Source organism: Rhinatrema bivittatum, chromosome 6 (genome assembly GCF_901001135.1).
Source record: "Rhinatrema bivittatum chromosome 6, aRhiBiv1.1, whole genome shotgun sequence".
Classification (NCBI taxonomy): domain Eukaryota; kingdom Metazoa; phylum Chordata; class Amphibia; order Gymnophiona; family Rhinatrematidae; genus Rhinatrema; species Rhinatrema bivittatum.
The window spans coordinates 88,802,741-88,816,582 of NC_042620.1; the positions used below are offsets into that span (position 1 = coordinate 88,802,741).

The following is a 13,842-nucleotide window of genomic DNA, read 5'->3' on the forward strand; positions in this document are numbered from 1 at the left end:
TAACTTTTTTATATAACTATATTCGTGGGAACATATGTTTACATATAACTTGCAACAAAAGTACATTGAACAGGGAGAGGTACAACTGGGGTGGGGATAAGAGCTTAGAACAAGAACAATGTAACTATTTAAAGTAGCGGCGGCAGAAGTTTTGCTGGTATTGGGGGGGGCGGGGAAATAGGGTGGAACTAGCATTGCAAGTAAATATATTGCATATGGATTCCAAGCATCTCTTTTGCATTTTAGCAGGATTTTCTAGATGGCATATAGCAGTGCCTATGAATATAATATACTTGTTGTAAGGTATATTTGTACTTTGTCCTTTTTCATGTAAAATCTGTGTTAAATGCCTAAATTTTAATAAGGAGGGGGAGGGTAGTATGAATGGTTGTAAGGTTTGCCTAGGACGCCTAATATCCTTTTAGCGCGCTGACCTGACCGACCGCCTCCCCCCCCCCCCCCCCCGAATCAGAGGCCTACCTCCTGCGACTCCCGTCCTGCTCCGGTCCCGAACCTGTACCACCCTGGACCCACCGGAGGGAGCGGCTCCCACTGGAAGTGACTGGGAGAGAGAGACGCCGGGACAGAGAAAGTGAATTGAACAAAAGAGAGAGACGCCGGGAGACCGTGAGGGGAGGGGTCGTCGTCCTCCAAAAGTAAGAAACTAAAACAAAAGAAAATTAACAGAAGAACGCGCCGACATGCAAGGCCGCCCATGAACCTCCCTGAGCTCCCTAGCCCTCAATCAAGGGGCAGGAGCTGCGGACGCCTGGGAGGCTGGCCCATTCAGCCCTTTAAATTTGAGCTCCCTTCAACGGCGCCGCACGCCTGAAGGAGCGTGACCTAAGGGGTCTGCCCCTTAGTGCACCCCTTTGTGAGCCCCAGAACTCAGGTCAGAGGCCCCCCCTTGGAAGGCAGCCTCTCCCAGCACTGCCACTCGTGACCCTCTTCCAGCATTCATCCAGCTTCCTCAAGCCTCTCCCAGCACTCATCCAGCCTCTTCCACCATTCACCTAGCTTCCTCAAGCACTCATCCAGCAATCAACCCATCCTTTCCTGCACTACTAGATTATAATGCTACCTGGATTCCCAATCCCCATCCTTCAGCACAGTCTCCTCAACACAGGAAAAGCAACAATGCAATATCGACCACACACCACTAAAACCCTCATTCCAATCATGATTTCACCCCTTATTCAACTCCTAGGTCTCTCACTATTCTCCCTGACACTATTCCATGCACAATCCATCGCAAAGAAATCTCTGATCCTCAATGACTATCTCCTAGATGCAAAACCAGACATATGCGCCATAACAGAAACATGGCTTAAACCAACAGATATAGCACTAATAAACCAACTCCCCACGCAGCTCTACGACTTCTTTTCCCTCCTCCCGACTAAAGAAAAGGGGCGGGGACATCCTTTTAGCAGCCAAAAAAGAGTTCTCCCAACTCCCAGTAAAATCTGACTCAAAATTAGAAGTTGGCCTCTTCAAAACTGACCCACTCCAAATCCTCTTAGTTTACGCTCCACCAGGAATTCTCGACGCAGATGCCTCCCCCATCGTAGAAATAATTGCAAAACACATGAATCTGGACTCCCCTGCCTTGATCCTAGGAGACTTCAACCTCCATGTCGACAACACCACACTCTCAACCAACTGTGAGGCCTTGCTCTCCACACTTACAGCCATGGGCTTCCAGCAGATCATCAATAAGCCCGCCATAAAGCTGGCCACATCCTGGACCTCATTTTCATAAACTCAGGCATCACGCACTCATCCCCCCCCTGTATGCACACCGGTCTCTTGGTTGGACCACTCAGTAATCTCCGCTACCTTCTCAATAACAGAAACCTATAACACACACCCCCTGCAATCTTCGTTTCTCTACAGAAAAGTTTGCTCCACTGATGACCTCAGCAACCACTTGGCTAATGAACTTCCACACACAAACCTTTCAGATCCCAACTCAGCCCTATCATCATGGAGCAATATCACAGAGAAAATAGCAAATAAATTGTCCTCTGTCAACAATAAAACTCAACCCAAAAGCCCCAAAGAGACAACCTTGGTTCACCAATGACCTTCGAAAACTCAAACAAAACCTCAGAAAGAAAACAAATGGTGCAAAACACCTTGCCCCAGCACACTATCCGTGTACAAATCCACCCTCCATCACTACAGGAACTCTGGTCGAAAAGGGATTTCTACGCACACAAGATTCATGACCTCGTCTACGACGCAAAAGCCCTTTTCTCCTACGTATCCAAACTTACACTATTCCTCTCGACCAAGCACAATCCAAAGCTGATGAACTGGCTATGTTCTTCCAAAGCAAAATCTCCAAATCTCTTAACCTTCTTGCCCCCTACCCCCATCTCTCCTATTAGTTCCTACCACCTCCTAAATAAAAGAATCTCTGGAATTGTTCGACCTACCACTGCCCTAGAGATTCAATCTCTACTAAAGAAGATGAAACCTTCCTCCCATCCCTTCGATCAAATCCCATCAAAACTTCTCCTGCTAATACCTGAAACATCGCCAAACCACTGGCGGATATCATAAACTGTTCTTTAAACACAGAGAATTTTCCCAGACGCCCTAAAACTTGCTTCTCTCAAACCCCTCCTAAAGAAACAGGATTTGGATCCTAACAATCCAAACAACTTTCGCCCTATTTCCAACCTTCCATTTGTAGCCAAGATTATGGAAAAATTAGTCAATTCACAACTCTCTGATTACCTCGAAGATCACAATATAACTGTACCCCACCCAATACGGTTCAGCAAGGCATTAAGTACTGAATCCCTACTCCTTTCACTAACAGACCACCTCACTCATGGGCTTGGACAAAGGACAATCTTTTTTACTAATTCACCTGAACCTGTTGGCGGTCTTTGACACTGTTAATCACTCCATCCTCCTCAACTGTTCTATTGGACATTGGAATAACAGGCACGGCCTCTCTTGGTTCAAAACATTCCTCTGAAACAGAGGTTACAAAGTCAAAATCAATAAAGAATCCCCTCGCTTCAGTTCCTCACTAGGAGTTCAAGGCTCTTCCCCTCTCCTCAATCTCTCTTCAACATTTACCTCCTTCTCTATGCCAGCTCTTAACTAACTTTCAACTAAAACATTTCCTATACGCTGACGACTTACAAATCTTGATCCCCCTCAAAGAATCTATCACTAAAACACTTAAACACTGGGAAAACTGCCTCCAAGAGATCAACCGACTTCTGCGCAAACTTAAACTTGATATTAAACTCGCTAAGACTGAACTCCTTCTCATCTCCCCCGGAAAACAGTAGTAACCCCACAAAGTGCACCAGCTAACACCATTGTTACCCAAGCAAGAGACCTAGGAGTGATAAGACAACCGCCTGAATTTAAAAACATTCATTAACACAACCAAGAACTGCTTCTATAAGCTGCAGGTTCTAAAAAGAATCAAACCTCTCCTCCACTTTAAAGACTTCAGAACAGTCCTCCAAGCCGTAATATTCTCCAAGATATAGATTATTGCAATTCTATCTTGCTAGGTCTCCCTTCCTCATCCATCAAACCTCTTCAGATGCTACAGAATGCAGCAGCCAGAATCCTGACAAACTCCAGAAGAAGAGACCACATCTCCCCTATTCTCAGAAATTTACACTGGCTACCAATACACTTCAGAATTCTACACAAGTCCATCACCATCATCCATAAAACCATCCACTCCCAAGCCCCTCTTGACCTCCAAATCCCCCTCAGACCACACTTCATCCAAACCTATCCAAACCTACAGAGGTTCCTTGCTGGTTCCCCCATCTAAATCCACTCACCATCTTGCTTTCAGAGATCGGGCCTTTTCCACAGCGGGACCATATCTATGGAGTACCTTACCCCCTGATCTCAGACTAGAACCATGTTTACCAACTTTTAGAAAAAGGCTTAAGACTTGGCTAATTAAACAAAGCCTTTCCCGATTCTAACTGGACTCTCCTAACAACAACTATTAAGAAAACTATTAAGAGACTTTTCAGCACTATGTAAATAGGTTTTTACTATAAAATTACTGTAAGTTACTCCTACTCTTGTTTCATTCCTCCCCCAGTTCCAGCAACCCTGTTTTATTGTAACTTTTTTGTTCCTTTCCACTTGTTGTTTGCTTAAGGTTATTACACCCCGGTACCTGTAAACCGGCATGATATGATTGTATCATGAATGCCGGTATAGAAAAGCTTTAAATAAATAAAATATCCTGCACTGGCCCTGATTGTTTCTGAGGCTCTAACTCCATAAGTATCACTTTGGTTACCAAAAGTAGTATTCCACCTTCAAATACCAGCAAGTTGGTGCAACTTCAGTCCAAACATTGTAAAATGATAGTAAAGTGTTTCTTATAGTAAATCACTCCAAGGTGCATATAAAGAATACCATGCAATTCAGTATACACACCTTAACTCTAGTGTGTGACTGCAAGCTTCCTCCGGCTCTATTTGCACTTCAGTTCAATTCATTAGCCTCTGAGCTTCTGTTCAAAAAGCCTTCATTTGCAACTATATAATCCTTTTCCCCCTATTTTATATCCCCCTTCCTAACTCCCTTAACTTAGTCATTTGCAGCAACAATCAGATAGGAGCCACATACTTGTGTTTTTTGCAGAGCTGTGCAATCTTGGAACCTTAACTTGCCTACTAGTTTCACCATTAATCTTTATTTACTTGCTTTTTTTATACTGAAATTTAGCTAGCTGCCTTCACTCCGGTTTACAGATACCATAATGTATTAAATTGTTGTAACTAGGAAACGGAACATGGTATAACAGAGAACAGATTGGATAACGTTTTAACAGCTTAACTTAAATATCTGTAATTTAAAACATTATGGTTTTAACTGATAAAATCTTGGGAAACTGTGTTCAAGTCGTATAATGATAGCAAGATGTGAATATGGGAACTAGTTTTAGAAAGCTTACGAGAAAATATAGTAACATTCTTGTTGGTGATCTATCGACTGATTTCAAACATAGTCTTGGTATTGTTCTATCATAACCGAAGGTGGTTATGAGCTATCTATGTGATATTTGGTTAGCTGATACCATCTTTGAAAGCTTGAGTGTAGATCCATGTTTTGAGCTCTTTTTTGAATGTTTTGATGTTTTGTGAGCTCAGGTAATCAGAGAGTGAGTTCCATAATTTTGGTCCTGCAATTGAAATAGCTCTGTTTCTTGTGTTTGATAGCTTAGCTAATGGAAGGTGATGGTATTACTAGTTGTATTTTACTTGCGGTTCTTTTCGTGCACTGTGATCTGTGTATCTTATGATGTTGTTGAGGGCGGTGTTATCTGCCTTGTATATTACATTGTATGGGATTGTCAGGATTTTTAATTCAATTCTTTTTTCAATCTGTAGCCAGTGTAGACTGAGAACCGGGGTGATGTGGTCTGACCTTTTTTTGCTGGTTAGGACTCTAGCTGCAGCGTTCTGTAGCAATTGTAGTGGTTTTAAGGTCGTCTTTGGGAGTCCTATCAAAAGAGAGTTGCAATAGTCGAGGCTAGTGAGAATGAGTGATTGTAGTACGGTTCTGAAGTCTTGGTAGTGAAGTATCTGTTTTAGGTATTTAAATATTTGAAGCTTGTGAAAGCCTTCTTTGGTTTTGTTGTGATGTGTTTTTTGTAGTTGAGTTCATTGTCCACCCATATACCTAGGTCTTTTACGTTGTCTCTTAATTGGATACGGATGTTGTCTATTTGTATGGAGTGGTTGGTTTTTGATCTTGCGTCTTTTCTTTCTATCAGAATGCATTCTGTTTTGTTCATGTTGAGGCACAGCTTTAGGTGGTTTAACATGTTTCTGATTGATTCAAGGTGAGAGGCTGCTAAAATCATTGCATCTTCGATGGTGGAGGTTATCTGTGTGAGGAGTTGTATGTCATCAGCGTACATATAGAATGTTACGCCTAGACCAGAGATGAGTTGGCAAGAGTGGGAGTAGGTATATATTAAAGAGTATGGCTGATAGTGCGGATCCTTGTGGCACTCCTGTTTCAAGAGGGATGGCTTCAGATGAGTTGTGTTGATGCTGACTTTGAAATGTCTGTTTTTGAGGAAGGATGTGAACCAGTCTAGTGTTTTGCCTGAGAGCCCGATGTTTGCTAGTCTTGATATTAGGCTTTTGTGGTCTACTGTGTCTAATGCGACCGAGAGGTCCAGAAGGATTAGTAAATGGTTTATTTTATTATCGAAACCTCTTATTATATTATTTGATAGGTTGAGTAGCAGGGTTTCCGTGGAGTGGTTTTTCCTAAAACAGTGTTGTGCGGGATGCAGGATGTTTCGAGGTGATCATTGATCTGTTTCAGAGCCGCTTTCTCTGTCAGTTTTGCAAGTAGGGTAGGTTGGAGATTGGACGGTAGTTCAGATCGTTTGGGTCTAGGTTCTTCTAGTATAGGGTAGTATAGTATTTAATTGATGACTGGGACACCTTTCCTCTCTTGGGGCAATTTTCTCCACACACACACCCCCCCCCCCCCCCAATCTCCCACCAGGGGATGTGAATTCTGCCTTCATAGTATCCCTGGTTAATGTTGGTAATGGACAGCCTAGCCAAGGATTCTAATCAAGGTCCTCCACATGGCAGTGCTCAGTACTGCTTCAGTAGAGATGTGCATTCGTTTTTCATTTATTAGACAATTCATCATGGTTCATGGGCACCAAAAAACAAACTGAATTTTTCCAAAATTTCAGAAAAATTCATAGTTCGCTAGTGCGCGTTAATGGGAGTTAGCGCGCGTTAACACAAAAATTGGGACCCATGGGAAAAAAACGCCCAAACTGCAGGGAAAAACGAAATTTCCTGCAGGGGCCTCAAAAAGAAGCCCAAACTAATAGGTGTTAACAATGCGCACATCTCTATGCTTCAGAGCCACCAGGCTAGTATAGTATTTAATTGAGGAGTCTGAGTTGAATCTGAACATATGGATTGCTTCAGACACAAATAGTATTAAAATGAAGGCCTTTTTTGCTGGCATTGTAAATTGGCAAGCCTTTACCACTAAATATTGTGACTTCTTGAAATAACTGAGCTCTGAAGTGTGGTCAGAATGCAAACAGCAGAGTTAAAGAATGTCTAAGCAGTTTGCAATGCTTTTTGTGTTAATGCTGAAAATCTCTGGTTTGTGTGATTTTCCACATTTGAAGTGTTAACTTCTCACTGCAACCAAGATGTCAAACATTTGGGAAGGTTGTCAGGGGACATTTTACTAGCAATACTATAAACTAGGGAAATATATTAAAATGGTTTATCAGTTTTGTTTTTTTTTTCCCGTTTGCAGTAATTTATTATCCAAATATAAATTAGGATAAGTATTTGGTTTATGAAGAACAATATTTTCTTTTCATCTAGTCTGCAACATCTATGCCTATCCAGCCTGCTTGGTATGATGGATCTGAGAGAACTCAGGGAGCATACTCAAGCCTGCTTAATCAGCAACAGGACTGGGATTCTAAGAGACCAAAACTCTCATATTCTGGGTTCACCTCTACATCTGGTGTAAGCAGCAGCCAGAATGCAGTTTCAGGTACAGGTAATGTTGCAAATGAAGATTATACCTGCATCTTGAGCATGTATGTACATGTTATGGAATGATCTGAATGTTTGCGATAACGAGGAGAACCTGATGAGTGAGGATTACATAATGTCACTGTGGCGTGAATATGATCAGATGGGAGCCAGTCTGAAATTTCATTATAGCTAGACCTTCTTTAAAAAAAAAAAAAAAAAGTACATCTAATTGCACACACGGGGGGGGGGGAGTTCTAATTTTTTAGTCACCTAAGAAATTGTTGCAATTTGGTTTGACATAATCCTGGTTTGCAATACACTGAACTGAAGATAGTCTGATCTCAATAGTGTGGGTAAATTTAATAGTGATTAAAAAAAAAAAGTAAACTGACCTGCAGTTCGCAGTCTTGTTCCAGTTTCCACATTTTGTTATGAAAGATGCCCTCTGCAGTTTCCAAAGTGCAATTGTACTGAACTACCATGTAAATGGAATGATCCCTGTGTAAGTGGTACTTTTTTCCAAACCCTTCTATGGTAACTGAACAAGTTTTGTTCACTATTTCTGCTTTTCCTGGTCTTCTGACCATTTTTCCTTTTCACTTCAGATGTACAATCCCATCTCATTTCTTATTCTTTTCATTGACTTCTGGGGAAAAGTCTTGTTGCCTTGCTGTTGTACCCTTAGCTATTTTTATGTGCTTGTACTGTCCTGGCTGCCTTCCCTGATTACCTCAATTTTCCATAGAATAATAACAGCAGATAGCCCATACTCATGTACTCTGACTTATAGTTCCTTTCTCTTTTGTCCCATGTCATCTTGAATTTTGATAGCATATGTTTCCACTATATCCACTGGGAGTCTGTTCCAAGTGTCGACACCATTTCTGTAAAGAAATACGTCCTGAATTTAACCCCCTTTTACCCTCATCCCATGACCTTTTGTTCTAGAACCTCCTTTTCATTGAGAAGCCTACCTCCTGTGTGTCTTTATTCCTTGAAAGTATTTAAATCTCTCATATATCTCCCCTTTCTTTCAGGGTATATGTGTTTAGATCTTTGCCTGGCTTCATATACTTTTATGGCCCTTTTTCTAGTATAATCCATTGTTCTACTTCATAAAGAGATTGGAGGGGGAAGGGAAACCAATCTTAAAACTGGTATTCTTGAAGTCCAAGACCCTGACCTTTGTGTCTTTTTGCTCTTATATTAAACCGCAGTGTCTGATCACTGAAGCTCAGGTGACTATCACCTCTGACCTTAAACTATTGCCCATTTGAAAGTACTGGTCAGATAATGCCTACTCCCTTGTGAGTTCTGTTGTCATTTTACCTCAGGAGAGCCTCTTCTAGAGATTTCAAGATATCTACATTTTCTGCAAACCAGTGTCCGGCAGATTAAAATCTCTCATTTCCTAGCGTGTAGCAGACGGACTCAGGACCAATGGGTATAGTGTACTCCTGATAGCAGTTGGAGACGGATCAGATTTCAATCTGACGTCAGCCCCTAGTACATATACCCCTGCAGGAAGTGCAGCTCTCCAGTATTTTCCGTCTCCATAGCAGTTAGGGACTCTACGCACGCTCGCACAGCGTTAGAGTAATTTTACCAAAGAAAACCAAAATAAGAAATCTTACCTCTCCAGATGAGCCCCACTCTCCTGTGGTGACACTCATCTGGTCCCTCCCCCAGTTGAGATTTCCCGATGTGATTTCTGCGATCCCTCGGAGGTAAAACCTTGGTCCGGCGGCTGACCCTTGGCGGGGACCTAACCCCCGACATTGGGTGAGGCTGAGAGGCAGCAGATGCAACCTCGAGCGCGGTGGTGAAGGTATTTTCCCTCTCCCCCCCGCAGCTGGAGACCGCCTGGAACAATACCGGGAAGCGCAGAGACTAGGTAAGGTAGAAATCTATTTTAAAGTCTCCATCTCTGAAGCTCGAGGAGCCGCACAGGTCACCAGCTGTGACCAGTGCCACCGGGTTGATCTGCCCTAGCAGGGCTAGACCCCGGTCAGATCCGAGGATCCTCCCATGTGGAGACTCTCAGAGGTGGTCACAGTCACCATTTTGCTCTGTCCGCCATTTCGATTCTTGCGCACAGAGGCGAGCCGTGCACACACATACCTTGTGCGTACAACATTGCGTGCACAAGAACCGGGCGCATAAGCGATGTGCATAGCCACGCGCTTACTGTGCCGGGGGCATAACTTCGACCTGTGCGCACAACTCCGCACACCGGAGCGCACAACTGTATTTACATGCACAAGCCATGGCACCACTGGAAAATAAACTCAAAGCTCAGGGCCTTTGCCCAGCATGCCACATTAGAGCTGCACAGCATGAGGAGGCCACGGCCCTGTGTATACAGTGTGAAGAGGCCCTAGGGGATCCAACTCATGGCCCGCTCCAGCCTCTCGAGCAGTACGCCGGACCTAGCATTGCACAGCGGGACCTCCCCCTCAAACTGGGCTCCCTATGGACACTGCGCCTCTTAGTCTAGACCCAGCATCTGGGTGGAATTCTTCAAAGGTCTGCATACCTTCGTCCACATGCATACGGGGCCTCCTATAATACGGCCACAGGCGCCACCAGAGGACCTCAACATGCCGGGACCCTCTATGCCCAGGGAAGTGATCCCACCACCCAGAAGCCCCACCTTCGAGGACACTGACAACTCAGATGAGGATTCAGAACCCCTGGAGGGGGTTCTGAATCCTCATCCCCACCAGGGGACAGAGCCCCACCGAACCATGCGACGCTTCTTCACCAAGGACGAACTTCCAGACCTGGTCACACACAGCTTAAAAGAGCTTGCTATCCCGGACACAAGTCCCTCGGGGGAACCTAAGACGGACCCACTATTAGAGGGACTCCGTCAGACCTCCCGCCATTTCCCACTATTACACGCCGTCCAGCAACTAATTGACCTGGCATGGGATGCACCAGAAATGACATTCAAAGGGTGCTGGGCTCTGGCAGCCATGTACCCTCTGGACCCAGCCGCCAAAGATCTCCTGGCATGTCCGAAAGTGGATGCCATGGTCTGTGCGGTCTCGAAGCGCACTGCTATCCTGGTGGAGGGAGGAGCAGCACTCAAGGATGCTCAAGACAGACGCCTGGAATCTATTCTCAAATAGTCCTTTGTCTCCGCTACGTCTTTACAGATCGCAGCCTGCTGTGCCGTGGTGACGTGCGCCTGCTTAGCACAGACCAGGAAAAACACTCCTGGGGAGGTCCTGGAACCAGCTGTATCATTCCTCACGGACACCTCTTCTGATCTGGTACGCACAGCAGCTAGAGGGAGTGTCATCTGCCGTGGCAGCCAGAAGAGAAATCTGGCTCCAAAACTGGTTGGCCGATGCATCCTCCAAAACGAGACTCACAAGGATGCCTTTCAAAGGAACACTCCTGTTCGGAAGCGAACTAGAGAAACTAGCCAACAAATGGGGCAAGTCCCCACTGTTGCGGTTACCGGAGGACAGGAATAAGAGAACAGCGATCCTTCTCCCGAACCTCCAGGGGCAGAGGATCACAGCGCTTCAATCAAGTGGCCCGCCCCGCAGGCCGGAGCCAGTCCTTTCGGAACAAGCACAACAAAAGGGGAGCCAGCTCGGGCTCCCGCCCTAGCTGCACCTCACAAATGAAAATCAGCCGACTCATCCAAAGGAAGAAGCCATAGGGGGCAGACTTACCCTATTCTACCAAAGATGGGTTGAGAGTAAAAAGTAAAAAGTTTTGGGCTTTACTTGGGGCTGTACGAAGGGGCGAAACAAAGGGGCAGGCCCCTTTGTCGCGCTCCTTCGGTGCGCAACGCCGGCGCTATTCTGAAACCTCTTTTAAAAAACACCTAATCTATCTCCTGAAAATTTAGCAAACTTCCGTCCAATAGCAAATCTCCCTTTTATTGCCAAAATCCTCGAAAGAATAGTAAACCATCAACTCTCAGATTTCCTAAATGAGAACAACATTCTCGCTACTTCACAATTTGGCTTCCGCAAAAACCGTAGCACAGAATCCTTACTAATTTCTCTAGCTGATAACATCCTTTTCAACCGTGAGAAAAAACAACCTTGCCTCCTTATCCTCCTTGATTTATCAGCGGCATTTGACACTGTTAACCATGAGATCCTCCTTAACAGACTAACTGAGATTGGAATCAAAGACACCGTTCTCAGTTGGTTTAAATCCTTCCTCCAAGACAGGTTTTATAAAGTCAAAATTAACAATAATGAATCACAACCCATCTGCTCCACTCTAGGAGTCCCTCAAGGATCCTCCTTATCTCTGACTTTATTTAACATTTATTTACTCCCTCTTTGTCAATTATCTAATCTGAATCTAACCCACTACCTATATGCGGACGATGTCCAAATACTCATTCCAATTACCAAATCACTGCAAGAAACTCTTCATTTTTGGAACTCATGTTTTACTTCCATCTCCAATCTTCTTGCTGACCTCTGCTTAATTCTCAACACCAACAAAACTGAATTCCTCCTTATCACCCAAGATGGCAACTACAATCTCTCCAACTCTCAACCAATTCCATCACCTTCTTTTTCTCCCATAGTCAGAAACTTAGGAGTTATCATAGATAACCAACTCAATTTCAAAAGCTTCATCAGCAACACAGTGAAGGTCTGTTTCTTCAAACTTCAAGTATTAAAACGACTCAGACCTCTACTTCACCCCCATGATTTTAGATCAGTTCTGCAAGCAATCATTTTTTCAAAGATTGACTATTGTAATGCCCTTTTAATTGGTCTCCCAGCGACATCCCTTAGACCTCTTCAAATGCTACAGAATGCCACAGCTAGGATTCTTACTAATTCAAAAAAAAGGGACCACATCACTCCAGTTTTAAAGAATCTTCACTGGCTCCCTATAAAATATAGAATTTTCTACAAAACTTGTTCAATCATCCACAAATCCATCTACAAAAACTCCCCTCTTGACCTCCGGATCCCTTTACAACTACATTCATCTTCCCGTCCTTTGAGAGCTGCTCAACAAGGCTCTCTAAAAACACCTCCAATTAAATCATTTTCAAATAAAAGAGCCTTCTCCACAGTTGGCCCGAATCATTGGAACTCTCTTCCTTCAGACCTTAGACTTGAACAATGCCCAATTACATTCAAAAAAAAGGCTCAAGACTTGGCTCTTCACTCTAGCCTACGATTAATTGGATTTAATCCTTCCAATCCTCCCTGTCTCAGTTTTATGTTTTTCACGACCAAATAACCTCAGATTTAATCACATATTACTCTAATCATTTTAATCAACTGTTAGATGTTTGACTACCATTTTTATTGATGATTCTGTTATTTAAGGTTTCTATATCTTAATGAGTTTTTAAATTGAGTAACATCCCAGTTATTCATTTCCTTGTTCTCTGTAAGACTCACTTTCAGTCATTTCAATTGTTCTCTGTAAACCGAAGTGCTTAGTGATTCTGTCTCTAGAACCTCGGTATATAAAAAATGTTAAATAAACAGAACAAGTGGGTCCTAGCCATCATTCGAGAGGGATATTACCTGGATTTCCACCACCCTCCCGCCGGACAAGTTTGTGAAATATCCCTGCCACAAACCTTCCAAGAGGATGGCAGTGGAAGCTACACTGACCAGATTGCTAGCCTTAGAGGCTATAACGCGGGTGCCTCCACAACAAATAAATACTGGACATTAATCCATCTATTTTATCGTCCCCAAGAAAGAAGGAATGTTCAGACCCATCCTGGACCTCAAGGTGGTCAACAGTCACCTGAAGATTCCTCGCTTCCGCATGGAAACACTACACTTGGTAATAAGGGCGATACAACCGGGAGAGTTCCTTACATCCCTGGATCTGTCGGAAGCCTACCTACACATTCCAATCCATCAAGAGCATCAGCGTTTTCTACACTTCTCTATCCTGGACTGTCACTACCAGTTCTGGGCACTACCTTTTGGGTTAGCCACTGTACCCTGGACGTTCACCAAGATGGTGGCTACAAGAAGCCCATCTGAGCCAGGGAACAAGACTGTCTTCACCAACCTGGATCCTACTCACCACGGATGCCAGCCAGGAGCTAACCGCCCAAGGGTGATGGAACATCAATAGCCTAGAAGCCGGGGCAGTCAGACTTGCCTGCCTAAAGTTCGTTCAGACTCCAAGACAAAGTGGTCAGAGTAATGTCGGACAATGCCACAACAGTGGCCTACATCAACTGTCAGGGAGGAACCAGAAGCCAAAAGGTGTCTTTGGAAATAGACTTCCTAATGTCATGGGCAGAAGTGAATCTTCAAGAGATCTC

General features: G+C 44.0%; 1 protein-coding gene across 3 annotated transcripts in view; it reads left to right on the forward strand.

Moving 5' to 3' along the window:
- Positions 1-13,842, forward strand: part of MARCH7 (membrane associated ring-CH-type finger 7) — a 136,192-nt gene that overhangs the window by 53,204 nt on the left and 69,146 nt on the right. For 2 of the 3 annotated variants that reach the window (XM_029605576.1, XM_029605577.1), the window contains exon 4: positions 7,392-7,572. In XM_029605576.1, the coding sequence (XP_029461436.1) occupies positions 7,392-7,572 (181 nt within the window). The remainder of the gene's footprint in view (positions 1-7,391; positions 7,573-13,842) is intronic. The other variant, XM_029605578.1, reaches the window with a different exon arrangement.